This window comes from Mauremys mutica, chromosome 24, assembly GCF_020497125.1.
Source record: "Mauremys mutica isolate MM-2020 ecotype Southern chromosome 24, ASM2049712v1, whole genome shotgun sequence".
In the NCBI taxonomy this organism is placed as follows: domain Eukaryota; kingdom Metazoa; phylum Chordata; order Testudines; family Geoemydidae; genus Mauremys; species Mauremys mutica.
In genome coordinates this window covers 6,468,766-6,486,486 of record NC_059095.1, presented here as the reverse complement: position 1 = coordinate 6,486,486, position 17,721 = coordinate 6,468,766, and the positions used below count along the sequence as shown (strand labels likewise).

Here is a 17,721-nt window from a genome sequence, read left to right as displayed (position 1 = left end):
CAATGCTACGGCTGCAGCTTACACCCCGCTGGAAAGGTGGTGCCAACTGGGTTAAGGGAGACAAAGTGCCTAGATGAGCCTTTTGTCTGGAACCATTGCAGATTCCATCCGGGGCATCAATATTGGGAGCGCTAAGGTAGACATGGTTGCCCGGGACCATCAGCATTCTTAACCCAGGGGCCTGATTCTCCCTTGTCCTGCACCTACTGTCTAAGATACTTTGGCCCTCATGACTATGGCATCCGAGTGCCTCGCACTCTTTGTATCATCCCCATTGTATGGAAGGAGACCTGAGCACAGAGAGGTTAAAAGTTTTGTCCAAGGTCACACAGCTGGAGCAAGGACTTGACCCCAGGTCTCTCAAGTGCTGCTAGGCCAGTGATTTTACCACTGAGCCATCCATCCTGCCTGCCATTGTTTTACTCCCACTCTGAGCTGGTGTCAATGACCCCCACAAGGTGCAGGGTATGGGAGTCAATAGGGCCTCCCCCCACGTAAGCCAGCTCTGAGCAGATCTACATGACAAAAGGTTCAACAAATGCCAGGGGCTTGTCTACCCGAGTGGGGCAGCTGCCTGGGTAGTCGCAATATATGTGGGGGCATGGGTGGCGAGTTATATGAGCTCGTGGTGCCCATGCTCCACCAATATTCAGGAATGTGGGACCGGCTCCACCAATATTTGGGCTTATATTTTCAGAGCCATCCCATCCATAGGATGGACCAGGGCACCCTACCCAGGCCATGAACTTTGGGGGGGCCCCGTGCGTCAGGGGGACGTGGGGTACCTGGCGCCAGCAGCAGTGAGTGTCCCTGCTTCTTCCTGCCCCTGCTCCGCCTCCACCCCCACTCCACCCCTGTTCCACCCCCACCCTACCTTTCCCCACCCCTGCTCTGACCCCTCCCCATCCCATGCCACCGCCCCGCCTCTTTCTGGCTTACGCCTCCTCCCCCAACGATGCCAGGATCCAGCAGGGCGGAGCAGAGCGAGGTGGGCTGAGGCCGGGTCGCTCACTGCTGCCAGCGCCAGGCCCTCTGCTAACCTTCCAGGCTGCCCGGGACCCTGCATCACCCTAGAGCATGCCCCCTCCAAAGCACGGGGCCTGGGGAAGTTACCCTGATCCATCCTATGGACGGGACAGCTCTGCTTGGACCCATTCTGGGCACCACCAAAAATTATACATGTGTGCAGGGTGGGGAATATTAGCATAGAGGACCAGACCGGTGGGTATAAGGGAGTCTAACTGCCGCCTTCATGCACATTTCTGAATTTGGGGCGATGCTCCCAATTCTGGCAGGAGCTTGTGTCCCTCCCCCGCGAGCCAGGATTAACGCCTGCCCCCACGCATAGCCCCTGCTCTGATCGCTGCTTCATTCCTGCCTTCTTGCTGCGTTGCCGGATTGTCCCGAGCGTGAAAAATAAACTCGCCGCTGCATTTCCGAATCCTTCTCTGCTACGAGTCTCATTGCCTGGGCGTTTCCGGACATCGCTCTGAGAACGGGAGACTGAGGGGTTATTTCCAGAACCGTGAATCACTGGGAGGCTCATTTACAGCTTGGGGCTTAGTCTGCACAACACAATTTTGCCGGCAGCGGTAAATGGGCTAAGAGCATGAAAAGAACGACACGGCCAACGAGGCTGGCAAAATGGTGTAGCTGTAACTTTGCCAGCAGCCGAATGCTTCTGGGGACACAGCTAATGTGGTTCAAAGAGGAAGTGTTCCTACCGTGGCAGACTCTTCACCAGCATAACACAGCATCTGCACTAGGGGAGCTCTGCCAGCTTAGCTAGACCGGCAAAACAGGTCCAGTGTAGACAAGCCCTGGCTCAGGGAACCCCTAAGCCCCTCCCTCCTGCCCCCACAATCAGGGCCGGTGCAACCATTTAGGCGACCTAGGTGGTTGCCTAGGGCGCTAGGATTTGGGGGCGGCGGCATTTTCTTCGGCTGCCCCAGTCATCACCGGCATTTAGGCGGAGGGAGCTGGGGCAGGGGGGCACGGGGAGGGCCGCCTGCAGCAAGTAAGGGGGGGGGCTGCACGCAGGGGAACTCCCTGCCCCAGCTCACCCCTGCTCCGCCTCCTCCCCGAGCACGCCGGGGCTGCTTCACTTCTCCCACCTCCCAAGCTTATGGCACCAATCAGCTTAGGCGCCGCAAGCCTAGGAGGCGGGAGAAGTGAAGCAGCGACGGCGTGCTCGGGGTGGAGGCGGAGCAGAGGTGAGCTGGGCCGGGGGGGGGTGCCTCAGGGCGGAGGGTGGGGGTGGGGCGCTGCCCCGGGGGGGCGCCTCTGGGCGGAGGGGGGGAGCTGCCACGTGTGCGGGCACCTTAGGGCAGGGGTTGGGGAGGGTACAAGGTGGAAGTTTTGCCTAGGGTGCGAAACATCCTTGCACCAGCCCTGCCCACAATCTGTGTCTCCTCCTGTTCCTCAAACCCCAAGCGGAACTTAAGCTTTCCAGGTCAGGGATTCTGTTTTTATCTCCGGGTCTCATTCAGCAGCGAGGACATCGGTGATGCTGAAAAAACAGTAACCTGACCTCTTCTGGCCCAAGCCAGGAGTTAGAGGTAAGAGATGGTGTAAGTTCCCCTAAGAACTTACGTAAGGAATGTTACTGATGTCAAAGGGTTGGTCCAATGTGAAAGGGGGAGTATGTGACAGAACTGGAGAATGAACCCAGCTCGAGTGCCAGTCCAGGGCTTTCCCCACAAGATCAGCCTTCTTCTGTGTCAGAGAGACATCCCCACAGAGTTTGGGACCACACACTTGGGGTGAAACCCTTTCCCTATTGAATTCAATGGGAGTTTTGCTATTGACGTCTGGAGCCCTGCAAATCTGCAGACATCCACGGACCATTTTTGCAGATTGGATGCAGATAAAAATTTTGTATCCACTCAGGGCTCTATTGATGCCAATGGAGCCTGCATGCCCTTATATGCTTTTTCTGTCCTCAAAACACCTCTCGTTGCATCAGTGATTCAGTGCCTCACTTATTACCTGTAAAAGCAGCAAAGAATCCTGTGGCACCTTATAGACTAACAGACGTTTTGGAGCATGAGCTTTCATGAGTGAATACCCACTTCGTCGGATGGCATCCAGTGAAGCACGAAAGCTCATGCTCCAAAACATCTGTTAGTCTATAAGGTGCCACAGGATTCTTTGCTGCTTTTACAGATCCAGAAGTAATCCAGAACGGCTACCCCTCTGAGACTTATTACCTGAGCAATGATGATCCAGGCTCCAGCTGGTCACCATGCCAGGCTGACAGTGTAGAATTCAGAGCAAGGGCGGCTCTGTTGACAAAGGACTGCCTCTGCCCAGTTAACCAAATATCCCTGATAAAAGAAGCCGGGGTTTCTGCACTAGCAAGTGCAAACGGACACCACCACAAAAAAACGCGCCCTCACTGAAGGTTCTTCCAAACTGGCTTCTCATTTTCGGTGCCCAGCTTAAGACACGTTGGGCCTGGTTTTCAAGCAGGCTGGTCACTCAACTCTCGGGGGAGCAGCAGCTGCTCAGCCCAGGGATCCCCACAGCTGGCCATTCCCCAAATCCAAGAACCAAAAGTCAGTGGGGCCATTTTTGAAAATGAATCAACAGCACTGGCACTTTTAACTCCAAGTCGGAAAAGCAATGGAAAGGCATTTTCCAGCTGTCCCTGTTATCCAATAGACGGTCTCTCAGGTGTCCCCATTAAAGGGACTGGAAAAATCTAGTAAACACGTGCCATGAAATCAATTCCTGACTGCCTGTGTACGAGGTCCAAGGCTGTAGCTAAGTTCCAAAACTAGAGGGGGAGGCATATGCCCAGGGATCAAACCCTCTGATGCCGAGTTATATTAGCATTTGGGAACCCCTAGCTCTTATCTAGCGCTTTTCAACAGAAGATTTGAAAGCACTTTACAAAGGAGGGATGCACCATTATCCCCATTGTACAGATGGGGAAACTGAGGCACAGGGCAGTGCCATAACTTGCCCAGGTTCATCCAGAAGGCCAGAGGCAAAACCAGGAACAGAACGCTGGTTTCTTGAACCGCAGTTCAGTATTTACCTACTAGGCCAAGCGGCCTCTTTTCAATCACAGATCACTTCACGGCACTTAGTCGGGGCACTAAGAAACAACCAAAATAAATTTATCTCAACATGATCCACCAACTAGCTGATTCATAGACTTTAAGACCAGAATAAACTATAAGAAGATCATTTAGTCCGACCTCCTGCGTACCCCTTCCCACCACAGAGTTTCACCCAGTTACCCCTGTATTGAGCCAGACGTGTGTTGGACTAAAGAATTATCTTCCAGGAAGGCACCTAGTCTTGATCTGCAGACATCCAGGGATGAAGAATCCACCACTTCCCTGGAGAGTTTGGTCCGATGGTTAAATGTCCTCACTGTTAGAGTTAAGCCATCACATTCTTCACTACAGTCATCAATTGTCATTTATAAAAGCACCTACACTCCAGCAAGACATGTAACCCAACAGCTCCTCCGCGGGAGGGAAGTATCATTATATGTTCCCATCATTTTGCAAATGGGGAAACTGAGGCCCAGACCAACAACATGACTTGCCCACGGTCACACAGCAAGTCAGTGGCAGAGTCTGGAACAGAACCTAGGAGTCCTGCTCCAGAGAGGCATAACAATTTGTACCAGAATATATGCAAAGGAGTTAAAGCGTCAGATAAAGTCAGCTCCTCTTTATTTCACATTTCAGCAGAAAGCCCATATCAATGCAAACATGAACCAGACAGGAGTTCTCAAAGTGGGGGTCGCGTCCCTGCCAGGGGTCGCGAGATTATTACGTGGCGGGGTTGCGAGCTGTCAGCCTCCACCTCCAAACCCCGCTTTGCCTCGAGCATTTATAATAGTGTTTAATATAAAAAAATGTGGTTTTAATTGATAAGGGGGGGGTCGCACTCAGAGGCTTGCTGTGTGAAAGGGGTCACCAGTACAAACCTTGGAGAACCGCTGAGCTAGAAGGCTCTTTAAGGAGGTGCTGTAGTGTGGTTTGCAGATACCAGAAGGAAGAGAACTGCAGACAACTATAAGAGAATTGATTGGGGGCTAACATAATTTGCCCCCCACCCCATAAAGATTGCTTCATAAATTGGCCTTCACAACAGTCCCTATTCAATTCCCCCCTCCGCTCTGGCTGAATGCCCATGCTCAGAGGCTCACGCTGGGTCTCCTGTCTGGGGAGATGGTTTACGCACGGTGGGCCTGGCCACCGGCTCCAGCTCCTTCTGGAGAAGTTCCCGCTCCTCCTCCGGGAGGTGATTGTCCTCCCACCAGAAGAGACACTCGCTCACGTCACTGCTCACGCCTTCCTCTGAGCATCAGAACACGAGGCGCCGTCCCCCATGATGCCTTCCTAGGCTAGAGACTCCCGGGGAAGCGGAAGGATTCCACAACACACACACGGCAGCTCCCCAACAGAGTCCAACCAGCAGCTGTGTCTTCTCTTCTCCCGCTGAGCTGGAGTCACTACCTATTTGCCCTGCAGGAAAGCAGAGGAGGCCAATGACTGAATGAGCCGTGGTGGTCAATCTCCCTTCTCATCCTTACAGGTGACCCTGTAGGTCAGAGGGACAGGACTTTGGCTGGGCAGTGCTGGGGAAGGCTGCCCCGGGCCTGTGGATAAACAGGGAAATTTGGTCTCCGGGACTCTCAATCCAGCTCCTATTCCTAGGGCTAAATGCACATGAAAAAAAACCCTGACAATAAAAACATAAGAACATAATAAGAACATAAGAAAGGCCGTACCGGGTCAGACCAAAGGTCCATCTAGCCCAGTATCTGTCTACCGACAGTGGCCAACGCCAGGTGCCCCAGAGGGAGTGAACCTAACAGGCAATGATCAAGTGATCTCTCTCCTGCCATCCATCTCCATCCTCTGACGAACAGAGGCTAGGGACACCATTCTTACCCATCCTAGCTAATAGCCATTTATGGACTTAGCCACCATGAATTTATCCAGTCCCCTTTTAAACATTGTTATAGTCCTAGCCTTCACAACCTCCTCAGGTAAGGAGTTCCACAAGTTGACTGTGCGCTGCGTGAAGAAGAACTTCCTTTTATTTGTTTTAAACCTGCTGCCTATTAATTTCATTTGGTGACCCCTAGTTCTTGTATTATGGGAATAAGTAAATAACTTTTCCTTATCCACTTTCTCAACATCACTCATGATTTTATATACCTCTATCATGTCCCCCCCTTAGTCTTCTCTTTTCCAAACTGAAGAGTCCTAGCCTCTTTAATCTTTCCTCATATGGGACCCTCTCTAAACCCCTAATCATTTTAGTTGCTCTTTTCTGAACTTTTTCTAGTGCTAGAATATCTTTTTTGAGGTGAGGAGACCACATCTGTACACAGTATTTGAGATGTGGGCGTACCATGGATTTATATAAGGGCAATAATATATTCTCAGTCTTATTCTCTATCCCCTTTTTAATGATTCCTAACATCCTGTTTGCTGGGCCCAGCGTCCCGGCAAGAAGCAGCCCCTCCACTAGCATGAAGGGATGGCGAAAATAGCCCTTGAAGAAGCTACAAGCCATCGTAGGAGCCAATCCCCAGTCAGTGCTGGGCTTCGGGCCCATCTCCTGCAGAAAGGGGTAAACCTGACCCCTAGAGAAAGGCCGGAGATGGCGCCCTGCAGGATTCTGGCAGGACGCCGTGAGAAAGGCAGCTCCACAGACCTCTGAGCCGAGGCGGCACTAAGTGAGACCGTTCCCCCCACATGCTCCCAGCACCAGGCTGGCGCCCGTCCAAACACAGCATCAGGGGCACATTGCAAGTGTGTTTTACGAGCAGCAGCCGCCAACGTCCGCTGTCCCGACCCCCAGCTGATTCGTCCCCTTGTGCACTGGCCACGCCGAGCACTGTAATGCCACTGCCAGGCACGAACCTGGCCTGAGCCCTTCCCCTCACAGCAGGTTGATGTCGTCCAAATAGCCAACCAAGATCACATCCCTGACGTCCTTGAAGACCTTGCGGATGTTCTGCGTGTCCGTGGCACAGGTGTAGTGGCGGTAGAGGCACCTGGATTTGGAGGCCGTCTCGGAGAGTCTCTGCCCTGTGTCGCAGGGCACCATGGAGCATCGCTTGTAGGTGTCCACGTACATCTCCAGAATGAACTTCTTCGCCGCCTCCGCATCTCGCTTGGGTCCTGTCATGGAACAAGAACAGACCTCAGCAGGGCTTTGCCACGGAAAGCCCGGCTGGCTCCGGCACACAGGGCAGAACGGGAAGTCACGGTAGTGGCGGTCACGGCTTTCTCTGCACGAGTGACTGTGAACGGGGCAACAAAACCTCTATTATCCATTTTAAGCCAGTGCCAGCAACGCCGGTCAGAGAGCAGCATCCCATTGTGCTGGTTGTTATGCCAATAAATAGCAAGAGGACAACAGCCTGTGCCCCAGAGAGCTTACAGAGCCGTCCCTGACTGGGAAACACTCCCACCCCCTCTGCACACAGTTAGTGAGAGACGTTTACGTGTTACCCGCGGGAGCCTGGGCTATTCTGGACCAGAGCAAGGGCAGAGAATACACACAGAGTCATTCCCGCCTCATTTCTCTGCATGCCAAGAAAGCAAGTTACCCAGTAACACAGCAGAGAACGGAATGATGGTGCAGGGAGCGTTCTCCGCGATGGCCGGAGTGCGGGAGGACCACTGGGGAGATGTTGGCTTGTGGCTCTTTCCGTAACAGACAGCGGGGGCGAGCTGCTCCACAGCTGCTCTCTACGGGCACGGGCTCTGCTTCCGGAGAGCCCCCAGGCGCCGGTCTTCACGCCGCAGGGTTTGGCGGGAGTTACCTGGGAAGCTGGGGAAGTAAGCGGCCAGGTCCGAGTGGATGATCTTGTCCTCCAGGAGGTCGGTTTTGTTTAGGAAGAGGATCACGGAGGCGCTCTGGAACCAGGGCAGCTCCAGGATGGTTCTGAACAGGGCCAGGCTCTCCCTCATCCGATTCTGCACCCGGGGGTGGGAGACAAAGACAACCCCCATCAGCCCCCTTCACTGCCAGAACGCCCTGTGTGAGTCAAAGAGGACTCAGACAAGGAACACAGCAGCCCAGATGCAGGGAGGGAGGCAGTCTCTTGAGCCAGACATCTGAGCAGAGAGAGGAGCCCCTCCAGACATGCTTGCTAGTGAGCTATATACACCCAGGTCTCGTGGCAGGGAAGGTTCGCCCCGCACCCTGGCACATCTCCTCAGGACTCCTTACCTCCTCGCTATTCTCCTCCAGGCACTGGTCGTACTCGCTGAGGGAAGCCAGGTAGATCAGGGCAATAACATTTTCGAAACAATGTATCCACTTCCTGCGCTCCGACTTCTGCCCACCCACATCCACAATCCTACAGGGAGCCGGGAGGACAGGAGCGTTAGCTGGCACCTGTCACGCTGCTGGGGCGGAGCTGCCTTAGAGAGGGATTTACTCCTAGGATGCAGCATTTACAGGACTCTCTTTGCCCCAGAAGGTGTGCCAATAACGGGTGCAGCACCACCAGCAAGCAGCCAGCTCTGGGGTGGAGGATAGCAACTCCACAGCACACAGCAACACCCAGGGTGGGATTCACCTGCCTGGAGCTGGAGGGGGTAGGAGACATGCCTGTGAGGAAGGCAGACTAGAGACAGCCTAGGACAAAGAGCCCAGCAGGTATCAGGTTCTGTTACCACCCAGCCTGATTGGAACCAGGAGCTCCTAACCTAGCTGCTTACATGACACCTCACTCGCATATAGAGGACGTGGCCTGTATTGGATCTGTGCAGGAACAGCAGCAAAGACAAGGCAGGGAATCCCATGCACGTCTGACTGCTTTGCAGTAGCGTCACCTTAAGATCATCTCCTGCATCGAGAAGCAGTATTCACTGATGCCGGTCGTCGGCATGCGGCTCCTCAGGACATCCTGAGCTGTGGGGATGTAACTGTCCTCTGCGATACGCTCCAGGCTGGACAGAAAACTGCAAAACAGCCATGAAACTAGGAGGAAGTCAGTCCCTTTGGCACCTCATCCGAGAGGCTCTCAAAGCACTTTACAGACCACGCAGCCCTACAGTCAGCCAGTCACCATGTCCCCGTTTCCGCAGTTGGGCAGGGAAGCTAAGCCAGACGTGAAGAGAGGTAGTGCAGGGAAGAGAACTCCTGAGTCCTGAATCCCAGGCCTGTGCTCGAACCACACAACCATTACCCCTTCCTATTAAGGCATAACAGGCTGAGTGGAGCTTGCGGCAGCCTGGAGCCATTTATCACTGATGGGCAAACCCCAGAGAACATCAGTTCAGAGAAGCACCCTAAAATTTCAGGTGGAAGACACCTGCGAGGTTTCTGCATCTGGCTGGACTCAGGAGACTTACGATTCGTTGCTACTTCAGGCCCTGGACCAAGCACATAACCAAAAACGTGTTTAAATATTTAAAGGAAAACTTAAAATACCCATTCAAATATAATGGGGTTTATTGTGTGTATTACCGCAGCATCCAGAGCGGCCAGCAGACACTAAGATCCTGCTGTGCAAGGTGCTGTACGTACACATCGTAAGAGGCAGCCTCTGCCCTGACTCTCTTACAGGCTAAAAGAGACACAGGATAGGTGGAAGAGGAGACAGGCACAGAGAGGGGCAGTAACTTTCTCAAGGCTGAGAATAACCCAGGTCAGTGCCCTATGCAGCGGGTCACATCGCCTCTCCCAGCAAACCCCTTTTCGTCCCAGAAACCTCGACCGCTAGGCAAATGGAAACCCTGGGAAAGCTGCTTGATGGGCCACCCAGCAGGGGGCAGCTGTGGCCTCACGCGCACGTTACGGCCTGCGGGGGTGACTCACTACAGGGCCGAGTCCAGTAAGTGATACTCCCGCCGTCTCTCATAGCAGGTCTGGATCCCCGCGTCCCTCCATAGGCTTTCAATGGCGTTTGCATACGGCCTGTTCAAGGCCACCACCTTCGAAGCATTCACCCCCATGACCAGCTTGGCGTTTTCCTAGAAGCAGGAGAAATGGGGGTGTTGGGGGGGGAAGTTACATAAAGGGGGAGCAGCTGCCTTCTTGGAAACTTCCTGACGAAAATTCTCTCCCCTCCCTGCAAGGACAAATCAGAACAGCACAGGCCGGGGGGTTATAGTAAGAGAGGGAGCACGGCCTAGTGCACTGAGCATGAGACAAGGGGCTAGGACTCCTGGGTTCTAGTCAGGGCCCTCTGATTTGCTGACTAGCCCTAGCCACGTAACCTAGGGTTCGGTTTTCCATCCACACGCAGAGCCTGCATTTCTGTAGGATCTGAGCATCTCCCGGTCCCTAATGCATGTATCCTCACTGGCCCCCTGGGAGGGAGGGCAGTGCTGCTATTCCCATTTCACAGAGGGGAAACTGAGGCACAGGGCAGCCAAGGGACCTGCTCTGGGTCACACAGGAAGTCAGGAAGCAGGAAAATTCCTTACTAGTCTCCTCGGCCTTGGGGGGAGCGTGTGCCTCTCTTCCCTGGACAAGGAGCCATTGCTCCTGCCGTGGAGTGAACAGGGGCCACTCGCTCAACCGCCAGCTCGTGACAGACCAGCTCTGGAATACACTGGCCTGTTGCGACACCTCCCTTTGCTTTGCACCGATGGCCCTTGGCTCTCCTGTGTGGACTGGCTGGGCTCCTCCCTGGACAAAGAGGGGGGTGTTGCTGCATTCTAGTAGGCTCCGGCCTTCCAGGCAGGTGGGGCTCAGATCCTCAGCTGGTGTCAAACAGCACCGCTCCATCATTTTCAATGGTGCTATGTCGGTTTACACCCAGGGAGGACGTCTGGCTTGGGGCATCCGGCTGCCTCCACTCCCTATCCGGGGCAACTGCTGGCAGGGGTCTCCCTGTCTGGCCCAACCTCCCTCCCTCCGCACTTACCACATTCTCTGGCTGGGCGTAAGGGATCTGCAGAGTCTCCATGGCTCCGATCATGGCCTGCATGGAGGCGAAGACGTTCTGATACACCAGCTTGGCAAAGCCTTTGCGATCCTCTTCCGAATAGCCTGCCCCGTGGATTATCCGCAGCTGTTTGATGAAGGTGCTCTTCCCGCTTTCCCCAGCACCTGTTGGCCTCAGACAGGAGAGAGACCTTAGACTTCCTTGGAGACATGGGGTCATGAACCTGGTGGGGAACCTGAGGGTCACCCACCATCGAGAGTCAAGGGGCAGGTACTTCATAACCCACAGTTATGGGGTGACGAAGTACCTGGGAGGTTGCGACAGGAAATGGTCTGTGGCATGAAGGAGGGGGAGAGGGAGATCATGTGTCCTCCTCCCCCGCCCCCCATTTTAACTCTCCTTTTGCTGTCTCTCCATGAGGCTGCAGGAGAAGTGCATTTCCCTTCTGGGGAGCCTCCCAATCCTTTTCCACGTGGAAGAGCCTCAGCAGAGAGGACAAGGATTGCAGGGGTTCTGAAGCCCGAGCTCTCCTGCCAGCCCTGGAGACGCCTGGAGACTTCAGATTCTGGGACTGTCAGGCCAATTCTTCCTTTCGCCGGCACTGAAGAGCACACCAGCGGGGAACGCCAGCCAGCTCTGATCTATTACACACGGGAGCTGAGACCAAGGCTGGTTGCATAGGCTGGAAGGGGCCTCCTGGCCACCAGTCCAGTCCCCTGCTGATCCCAGGTCACCCCATTGTAGAATCTCATTCATAGACTCATCAAGCTCCGTCTTCAAGCTAGTCAGGTTGTTTGCCCCCACTACTCCCCTCAGGAGGCTGTTCCAGAAGCTTCCTCCCCCGATGGTTAGAAACCTCCTCCTCATCTCCAGCCTATGTTGATTCATGGCCAGTTTACCCCATTTGTCCTTTTGCTAATATTCTCCTTTAGCTTAAATACCTCCCTGGCTCTCTCTCTCTCTCTCTCTCTCTCTCTCTCTCTCTCACACACACACGCACGCACGCACGCACGCACACACGCACACACGCACACACACACACACACACACACGCACACACAGCAATCAGATCCCTGCTCAGCCTTTCTTTTGCTGGTTAAACGAGCCAAACTCTCTTAGTCTCCTCTCATAAGACAGGCCCCTGACCATCCTGGTAGCTCTTCCCTGAACCTGTTCCAGTTTGAAATCCTCTTTCTTGAACAGCAGGGACTGGTGAAGGCCGTATGCTCCTCTTGGAGCAAGCCCGGTATTCACCTGCCACAACTCTCCCGTACGACAGCAAAAGCAGTTTCTGCAATGCAGGCCTGACGAGGGTTGGAGAGCAGGAGTGAAGGAACCCTTTGGACAATAGAGATTTGGGGGAGACCCATCTTCCTTCCTCCCCTTTAGCTAAAATGCATAAATGCCTCCTTATGGCTCTGCTCCCCTCCCCCGTGTTCTCCACCAACCGGTCATCCCGTGTAAACCAAGCTGTGTGGGTCACAGAGTAACTCACCTAGTAGAAGCAACTTCAGCTCCAGCCTGTCTCGCTTTTTCTGGTCTCTTAGTATTTTGTTGATTTCTTTATCTAACGCACCAGCAGCTTTATCTTCTTCCGACAGGAAATAGGGGCACTTCCGACAACAGCAGAAGCACCAAGCCATGGTGTGGGAAAGATCTGACCCCGAGGGGGAAAGCAGAGAGAAACGCCACACTTTATAGCACAGAGGGGTAACTGCTCGCTGCCTCCCCACAGCCAGGAATCCCGAGGGGAGCGCGGCAGACTGTACCTACCACGGTGCCCTCTTAAACTGGGCTCGGGAATGCTTGGTGAGCACTTAATCGCACATGCTCCAACCTCCGGGGCTGTGGTCGCTGCCACTCAGCTTGTCTGAGAACTGCAGGAGCCAAAGTTTCTGGTGCGGGGATTACTCATCCCCGGACATTCATTCGATTCATGCACGCCTCTTGTCCTGCCATTTCAGGCAAAGATGCATCTCTACACCTCTCCCTCCCCCACGCCCCGCAGAAAATCAGAACGGTCTACAGCTCTGCAGAAGTTCCTGGGCCGTTTCTGGCGACGAAGGGAAATCAGAACCTCTCGTCGTAGCCGGTGCTTCAAATTTCATAAGAAAAACAAATCAAACCAGAGAGGACGGGGTGGGGGTGGGGGTGGAATCTCTCTTCCGAGAAGCGTTCAAATGATCTTGATTTAAAATTCCCCCAGCCTGACGATTAAAATATCCTTCTCAAGGCAAAATTCTGCCTCTCTGAAACATGCCTTGGCTCGTCCTTCCTTAGACAAATCCAGTTTCCAAGACAGAGATATTTAGGTTGCCTCTTGCTTAAACCTTAAGGGAGCTCTCTGTGTCAGGAACAGTGATGAATAAGAAACCCTTCCAGTCTGAGAAATGCACCAGCTACCCCACCCTCCTTCTCAGGCCTGGGCAACAGGTCTGGACTAACGCAGAGAAGTACTGAAACTCCCACTCCCTGCTCACATAAGACAGCTCAGGGAGGGGAAAAATCCCCTACGCACAAACAGCACTCTCCTTCCTCAATGTACATCACAGATCCTCCTGCCCAAGGAGGGGAGTGGAACAGAATCTCAGACCTCTAAAGCATTGAGTTCTTCAAACGACAGGCCACCCCGCCCATGTGGTGAGCATTCTCTTCTGCATTGTGTCAACCGTCTTTCAATTTCTTCCGCATGTTCCATCCCCGCTCGTTGGCTGATAGAGCATGAACATTTTGCAGAAAGATCGTTGTTTGCATTGCACAGCATCTTGCACCCAAGGATCTCAGAGTGCTGCGAAAACATCAGCAACTGGAGCCTCTCAGCTGCTCTGTTTGAAGTGATTGAGGCTAAGTGACTTCCCCATAAATCTCACAGGAAGTCCCTGGCAGAACCAGCAACAGAACTAGGAAACCAGTCACTGTCCCTCACTCTAGGCACTTGGGCAAATTGTGTTACCCTTACACATGCTGAGAACCATCTGACTCTGCAAGTATCCCTAATAGACTCAACGGGACTAGGGACAGAGTAAAGTACCACTTGATTTGAGTAAGAATGGGACCAGCAGCCCACAAACCAGCCATCCCTTGGCTCCTACTAGCAGCGAGAGTCCATGAAATCAGTGGTGATGATTCATGCACGCCTGGGGAGGGCAAGGCTAGTTTGGGTTCCGTTTGTTCACAATGGAAGTGAAACACACTCGGTGGGGAATTAAATGAGAAGCGAGTCAATAAACTGTGTCGACAACTTGAAACGAAAAAATACAAATGCAAGAGTCTTGAAGTTACACGTTCAGATAATAAGCGTGGGAACTTCCTGCCAGTAAACAGGGCTGGTTTGACAGGTCTGTCTTCTACATAACCCCAAGACAAGCACCGCCAGTCAGAGTGGGAGCTTTCAATCCCCCCTTGCGCACGAGTGAGGTTCTTCAACACTGAACCAGAGAAGGGGATTACAGCTGCATGAACCAATTAGCCAACAGCTGCTCCAGCACAAGAGTGAACATTCAGTGCTGATAGTTTGCAGGAGGTTTGTAATGGGGACACCCATGAACAGAACCAGCTTGATTTGGGTTTTATTTTTCCAGGTGCACAACTAAGCATCCTGGATTTGCCGAGAACTGGAGAGAAGATCCATTATGAAAGCCTGTCCTATTTCCAATGCCAGCAGAAATAAAAAAAATTTAAAAAGGGAAGAAATCAGACCCATACTGGGACTCTCTGTTGAAGGACTTGTCATCATGAGATCGCCAGGCCAAAATTTTGGTGAAGATTCAAACAAGCATCCACACGAGTGTATTTCTTATTCAGCCCCTATCGCAATTAAAGTTCCTCTTTACTCTGCACCGCATCAGCCTATAACTGACAGTTGCAGTGATCTATGAGAAAAACCAACTCCCCAGAAGGAAAGGATTAAAGTTTGGGCCTTCAGGGATGCCAGAAATCTGACAGGCTGTCTGGACTGCTGATGCATCAAGCATGATTCATGCCCAAGCAATGTGGATGGGCCAGTGGCAGAGGAGGCAGTCAGACAGGTGAGGAAACACTACGATGCTACAGCTGTACTGCTGTAGCACTGCCAGGTGGAGGCTTGCTGCAGGGGGAGTACATCCCTTCCGTCAATGTAAGAGGTAGTAGCTGATCAGTGGAAAAATTTGTCTGTTAAAGTAGCTGTGGCTGGGGAGGGGACACGGGCGGGTGGGAGGTGTTAGGTTGACCTAAGTACATTGCACAGGGTGCAAAAAACATTCACAGCCCTGAGCGATGTAGCTAGGTCGACCTGAATTGTAAGCTTAAGACAGAGTAAGAGGGGTCTTTGTAGAAATGAAAGGACGGCTATAAGAACCATCCCACTCTTGGCCATTTGGTTTCGTAGCTTATTAATTCTTGAATTTTACTACACACGTGTTCTGTCAGCAGCGTGTAGAGAGAGGAGACGGTCAAATGTACAACAGAGAAAATCCAACACAAGTAGATTGTTAGAAAAGGAAGGGCGGTTACAAAAAAAGGGCCAGATTTACAAAGATACAGAAAAAGACCACAAGGTGCTAAGGGAGTTGGGTGTCTAAATACCTTTGTAAATCTGACCCATGGCTGTAACCAGCTTCCATGCTAAACCCTCATTTTAACCTCTCTCAGTTATTTTGGGTTTAGAAAATTCACTTGATGTGAAAGTTACCAGATTACAGAAAAAAAATAAACAAACGTTCTCCTTTGTCTTCGGAGTTCCAGTTTTGAAGAGTATTTGTCAATTGACTTTTTCAAGTTACAAGGCGATAAAAATGAGTCTGATCTGAAATTTTACTGTTGTCTAATATTCATCCCCCTGTCACGTAAGAACAGCCTTTACGATCCCAGGACCCAACTGTGCAAGGCAATGTATGCACGCAGAAAGGAAACGTAATCCCTGCCTCAAGACATTTACCATCTAAAGTAATTCCAAGCTTTTCACATAAACAACAAGGAGGCCAGTGACACCTTAAAGACTAACTGAAAGTTTATGTCCAAATAAATCTGTTAGTCTTTAAGGTGCCACCGGACTCCTTGTTGTTTTTGTGGATACAGACTAACACGGCTACCTCCTGAAGCTTTTCACAGGTTTCAAACGCCTTAAAGAGCCTTGTGAGCCAGTCTGATTGGAGGAAAACAGGCTGTAATCAAAGTTATTGGCGGTTTTTGTTGTGGATAGTGCTGGGCCCAATCCCGCTTTCACTGACTCCAACTTGGACCTTTTTTTAACATTGGCTTCAGTGGGAGCAGGATTGGGCTGGAGAGTTTGTGAGCCCGTGCTGCCCTCTTTTGGCCAGTAGTAGCTTCTGTTCTTCCAAATGGTCTTTCTAAAACAGATCATGTGTATCTAAAGCTCTTTCCTAATGAAGGCTGAATTAGCAACACACTAGGCGGAACAAGCGAGCTGCTCAGTTGAGACAGGCACTCCTATTTGTTAAGGTTTCTTTAAAACCTTTCATCGCAGTTCTTAACAGAGAACTGCAAAGCAAAAACTGAGTTAACCCCAGATTTCTAAACAGGCGGTGAAGAGGTATTATTCAGAAAAGACCAGTAAGCCAGCTCAGATAGATTGGAAGCTCTTGGGTAGCAAGCAATGATGGAGGGGGGTTGGATAGAGGGCAGGGGGGTGGTCAGACTACAGGAAACGGGGGAGGGAACAGAATGGGGGTGGGAGGTTGCGGGGGTGGTTAGGGAGAAGGGGTGGTTGGATGGGTCCCGGGTCAGGAAGGGGGAGGGGGTTGGATGGGGCAGCAGGGGACAGTTAGGGGCGAGGGGTCCGGGAGCAGTCAGTGGACAGACAGCAGGGGGGGTGGATGGGGCAGGGATTCTGGGGGGCCATCGGGGGAAAGAAGCAGAGGGGGTCAGATAGGGGTGGGGGCCGGGCCACGCCTGGCTGTTTAGGGAGGCACAGACTCCCCTAACCGTCCCTCCACACAGTTTCCGAAACCCGATGCCAAAAAGTTTACCTGCCCCTGTGCTAGAGTGTGTAATATAGTGACCATGAGCAGTAACAGTCTAAAAGAAAAGCTTCTCCCCATATAACAAGGGGTAATTTTGCTTCCCCGCTGAATGCGAACATGTCACTTTCAGGCCAAAAGTGAACGTTAAGGCCGAACAAAGCTCCCTTTCTCTACGGTCATGTACCTGATGGTATAAAAGAGTTACATTACCTACCTTGTCTATTTCCTCTCCTCACACCTCCACCCAGAGAGAGAGAGAGAGAGTGTGTGTGTGTGTGGCTCACCAACATTTCTATGTACAGAAGCCAAGCAGCTGCCTGAGTGTTACTACTGACATCTGGTGGGCAGCTAGGAAATACACTCCATAGCCTTGGCCACTGCATCTCCCAAGAGCAAGTAGCAAGAAATCAATGCACCAGGTTTGGTTTATATTTAGTGGATTGTAGTAGTCCAGCTGCAAAAAGGCAGAGCGCATGACCCAGACAGGGAATCCTGGGAAATGCATTTCACGCCACATGGATAGAACATTTCGCACTACACACACCGGACAAGAACATCAAGGTGCGAAGCCAAGGGCACCTAGGGTCTGAGGCCCAAGACATTGTTGTATAACGCTGAACTAAGCCCATAACCGCTCTTCTTCAGTTAATAAGCGGCCATGAAATTACAGGGGGGGAGGAATAGCTCAGTGGTTTGAGCATTGGCCTGCTAAACCCAGGGTTGTGAGTTCAATCCTTGAGGGGGCCACTTAGGGATCTGGTCCTGCTAGCAAAGGCAGGGGGCTGGACTCTATGACCTTTCAAGGTCCCTTCCAGCTCTGTGAGATTATATAGAGAGAGAGACCTATATATATATATATATATATATATA

At 52.3% G+C, this 17,721-nt stretch overlaps 1 protein-coding gene across 1 annotated transcript; it reads right to left on the bottom strand.

Moving 5' to 3' along the window:
* Window positions 1-4,685: 4,685 nt before the first annotated feature.
* GNA15 (G protein subunit alpha 15) lies at window positions 4,686-13,590 on the bottom strand. The gene is made up of 9 exons (XM_044999083.1): window positions 12,662-13,590; window positions 12,384-12,545; window positions 10,868-11,052; window positions 9,814-9,968; window positions 8,826-8,954; window positions 8,218-8,347; window positions 7,808-7,961; window positions 6,900-7,160; window positions 4,686-5,623 (listed from the first exon to the last, which is right to left on the bottom strand). The coding sequence occupies exons 2-8, from the start codon at window positions 12,529-12,531 to the stop codon at window positions 6,919-6,921; spliced, it is 1,143 nt and encodes a 380-aa protein (XP_044855018.1). The 5' UTR covers window positions 12,532-12,545; window positions 12,662-13,590; the 3' UTR covers window positions 4,686-5,623; window positions 6,900-6,918.
* Window positions 13,591-17,721: the final 4,131 nt, after the last annotated feature.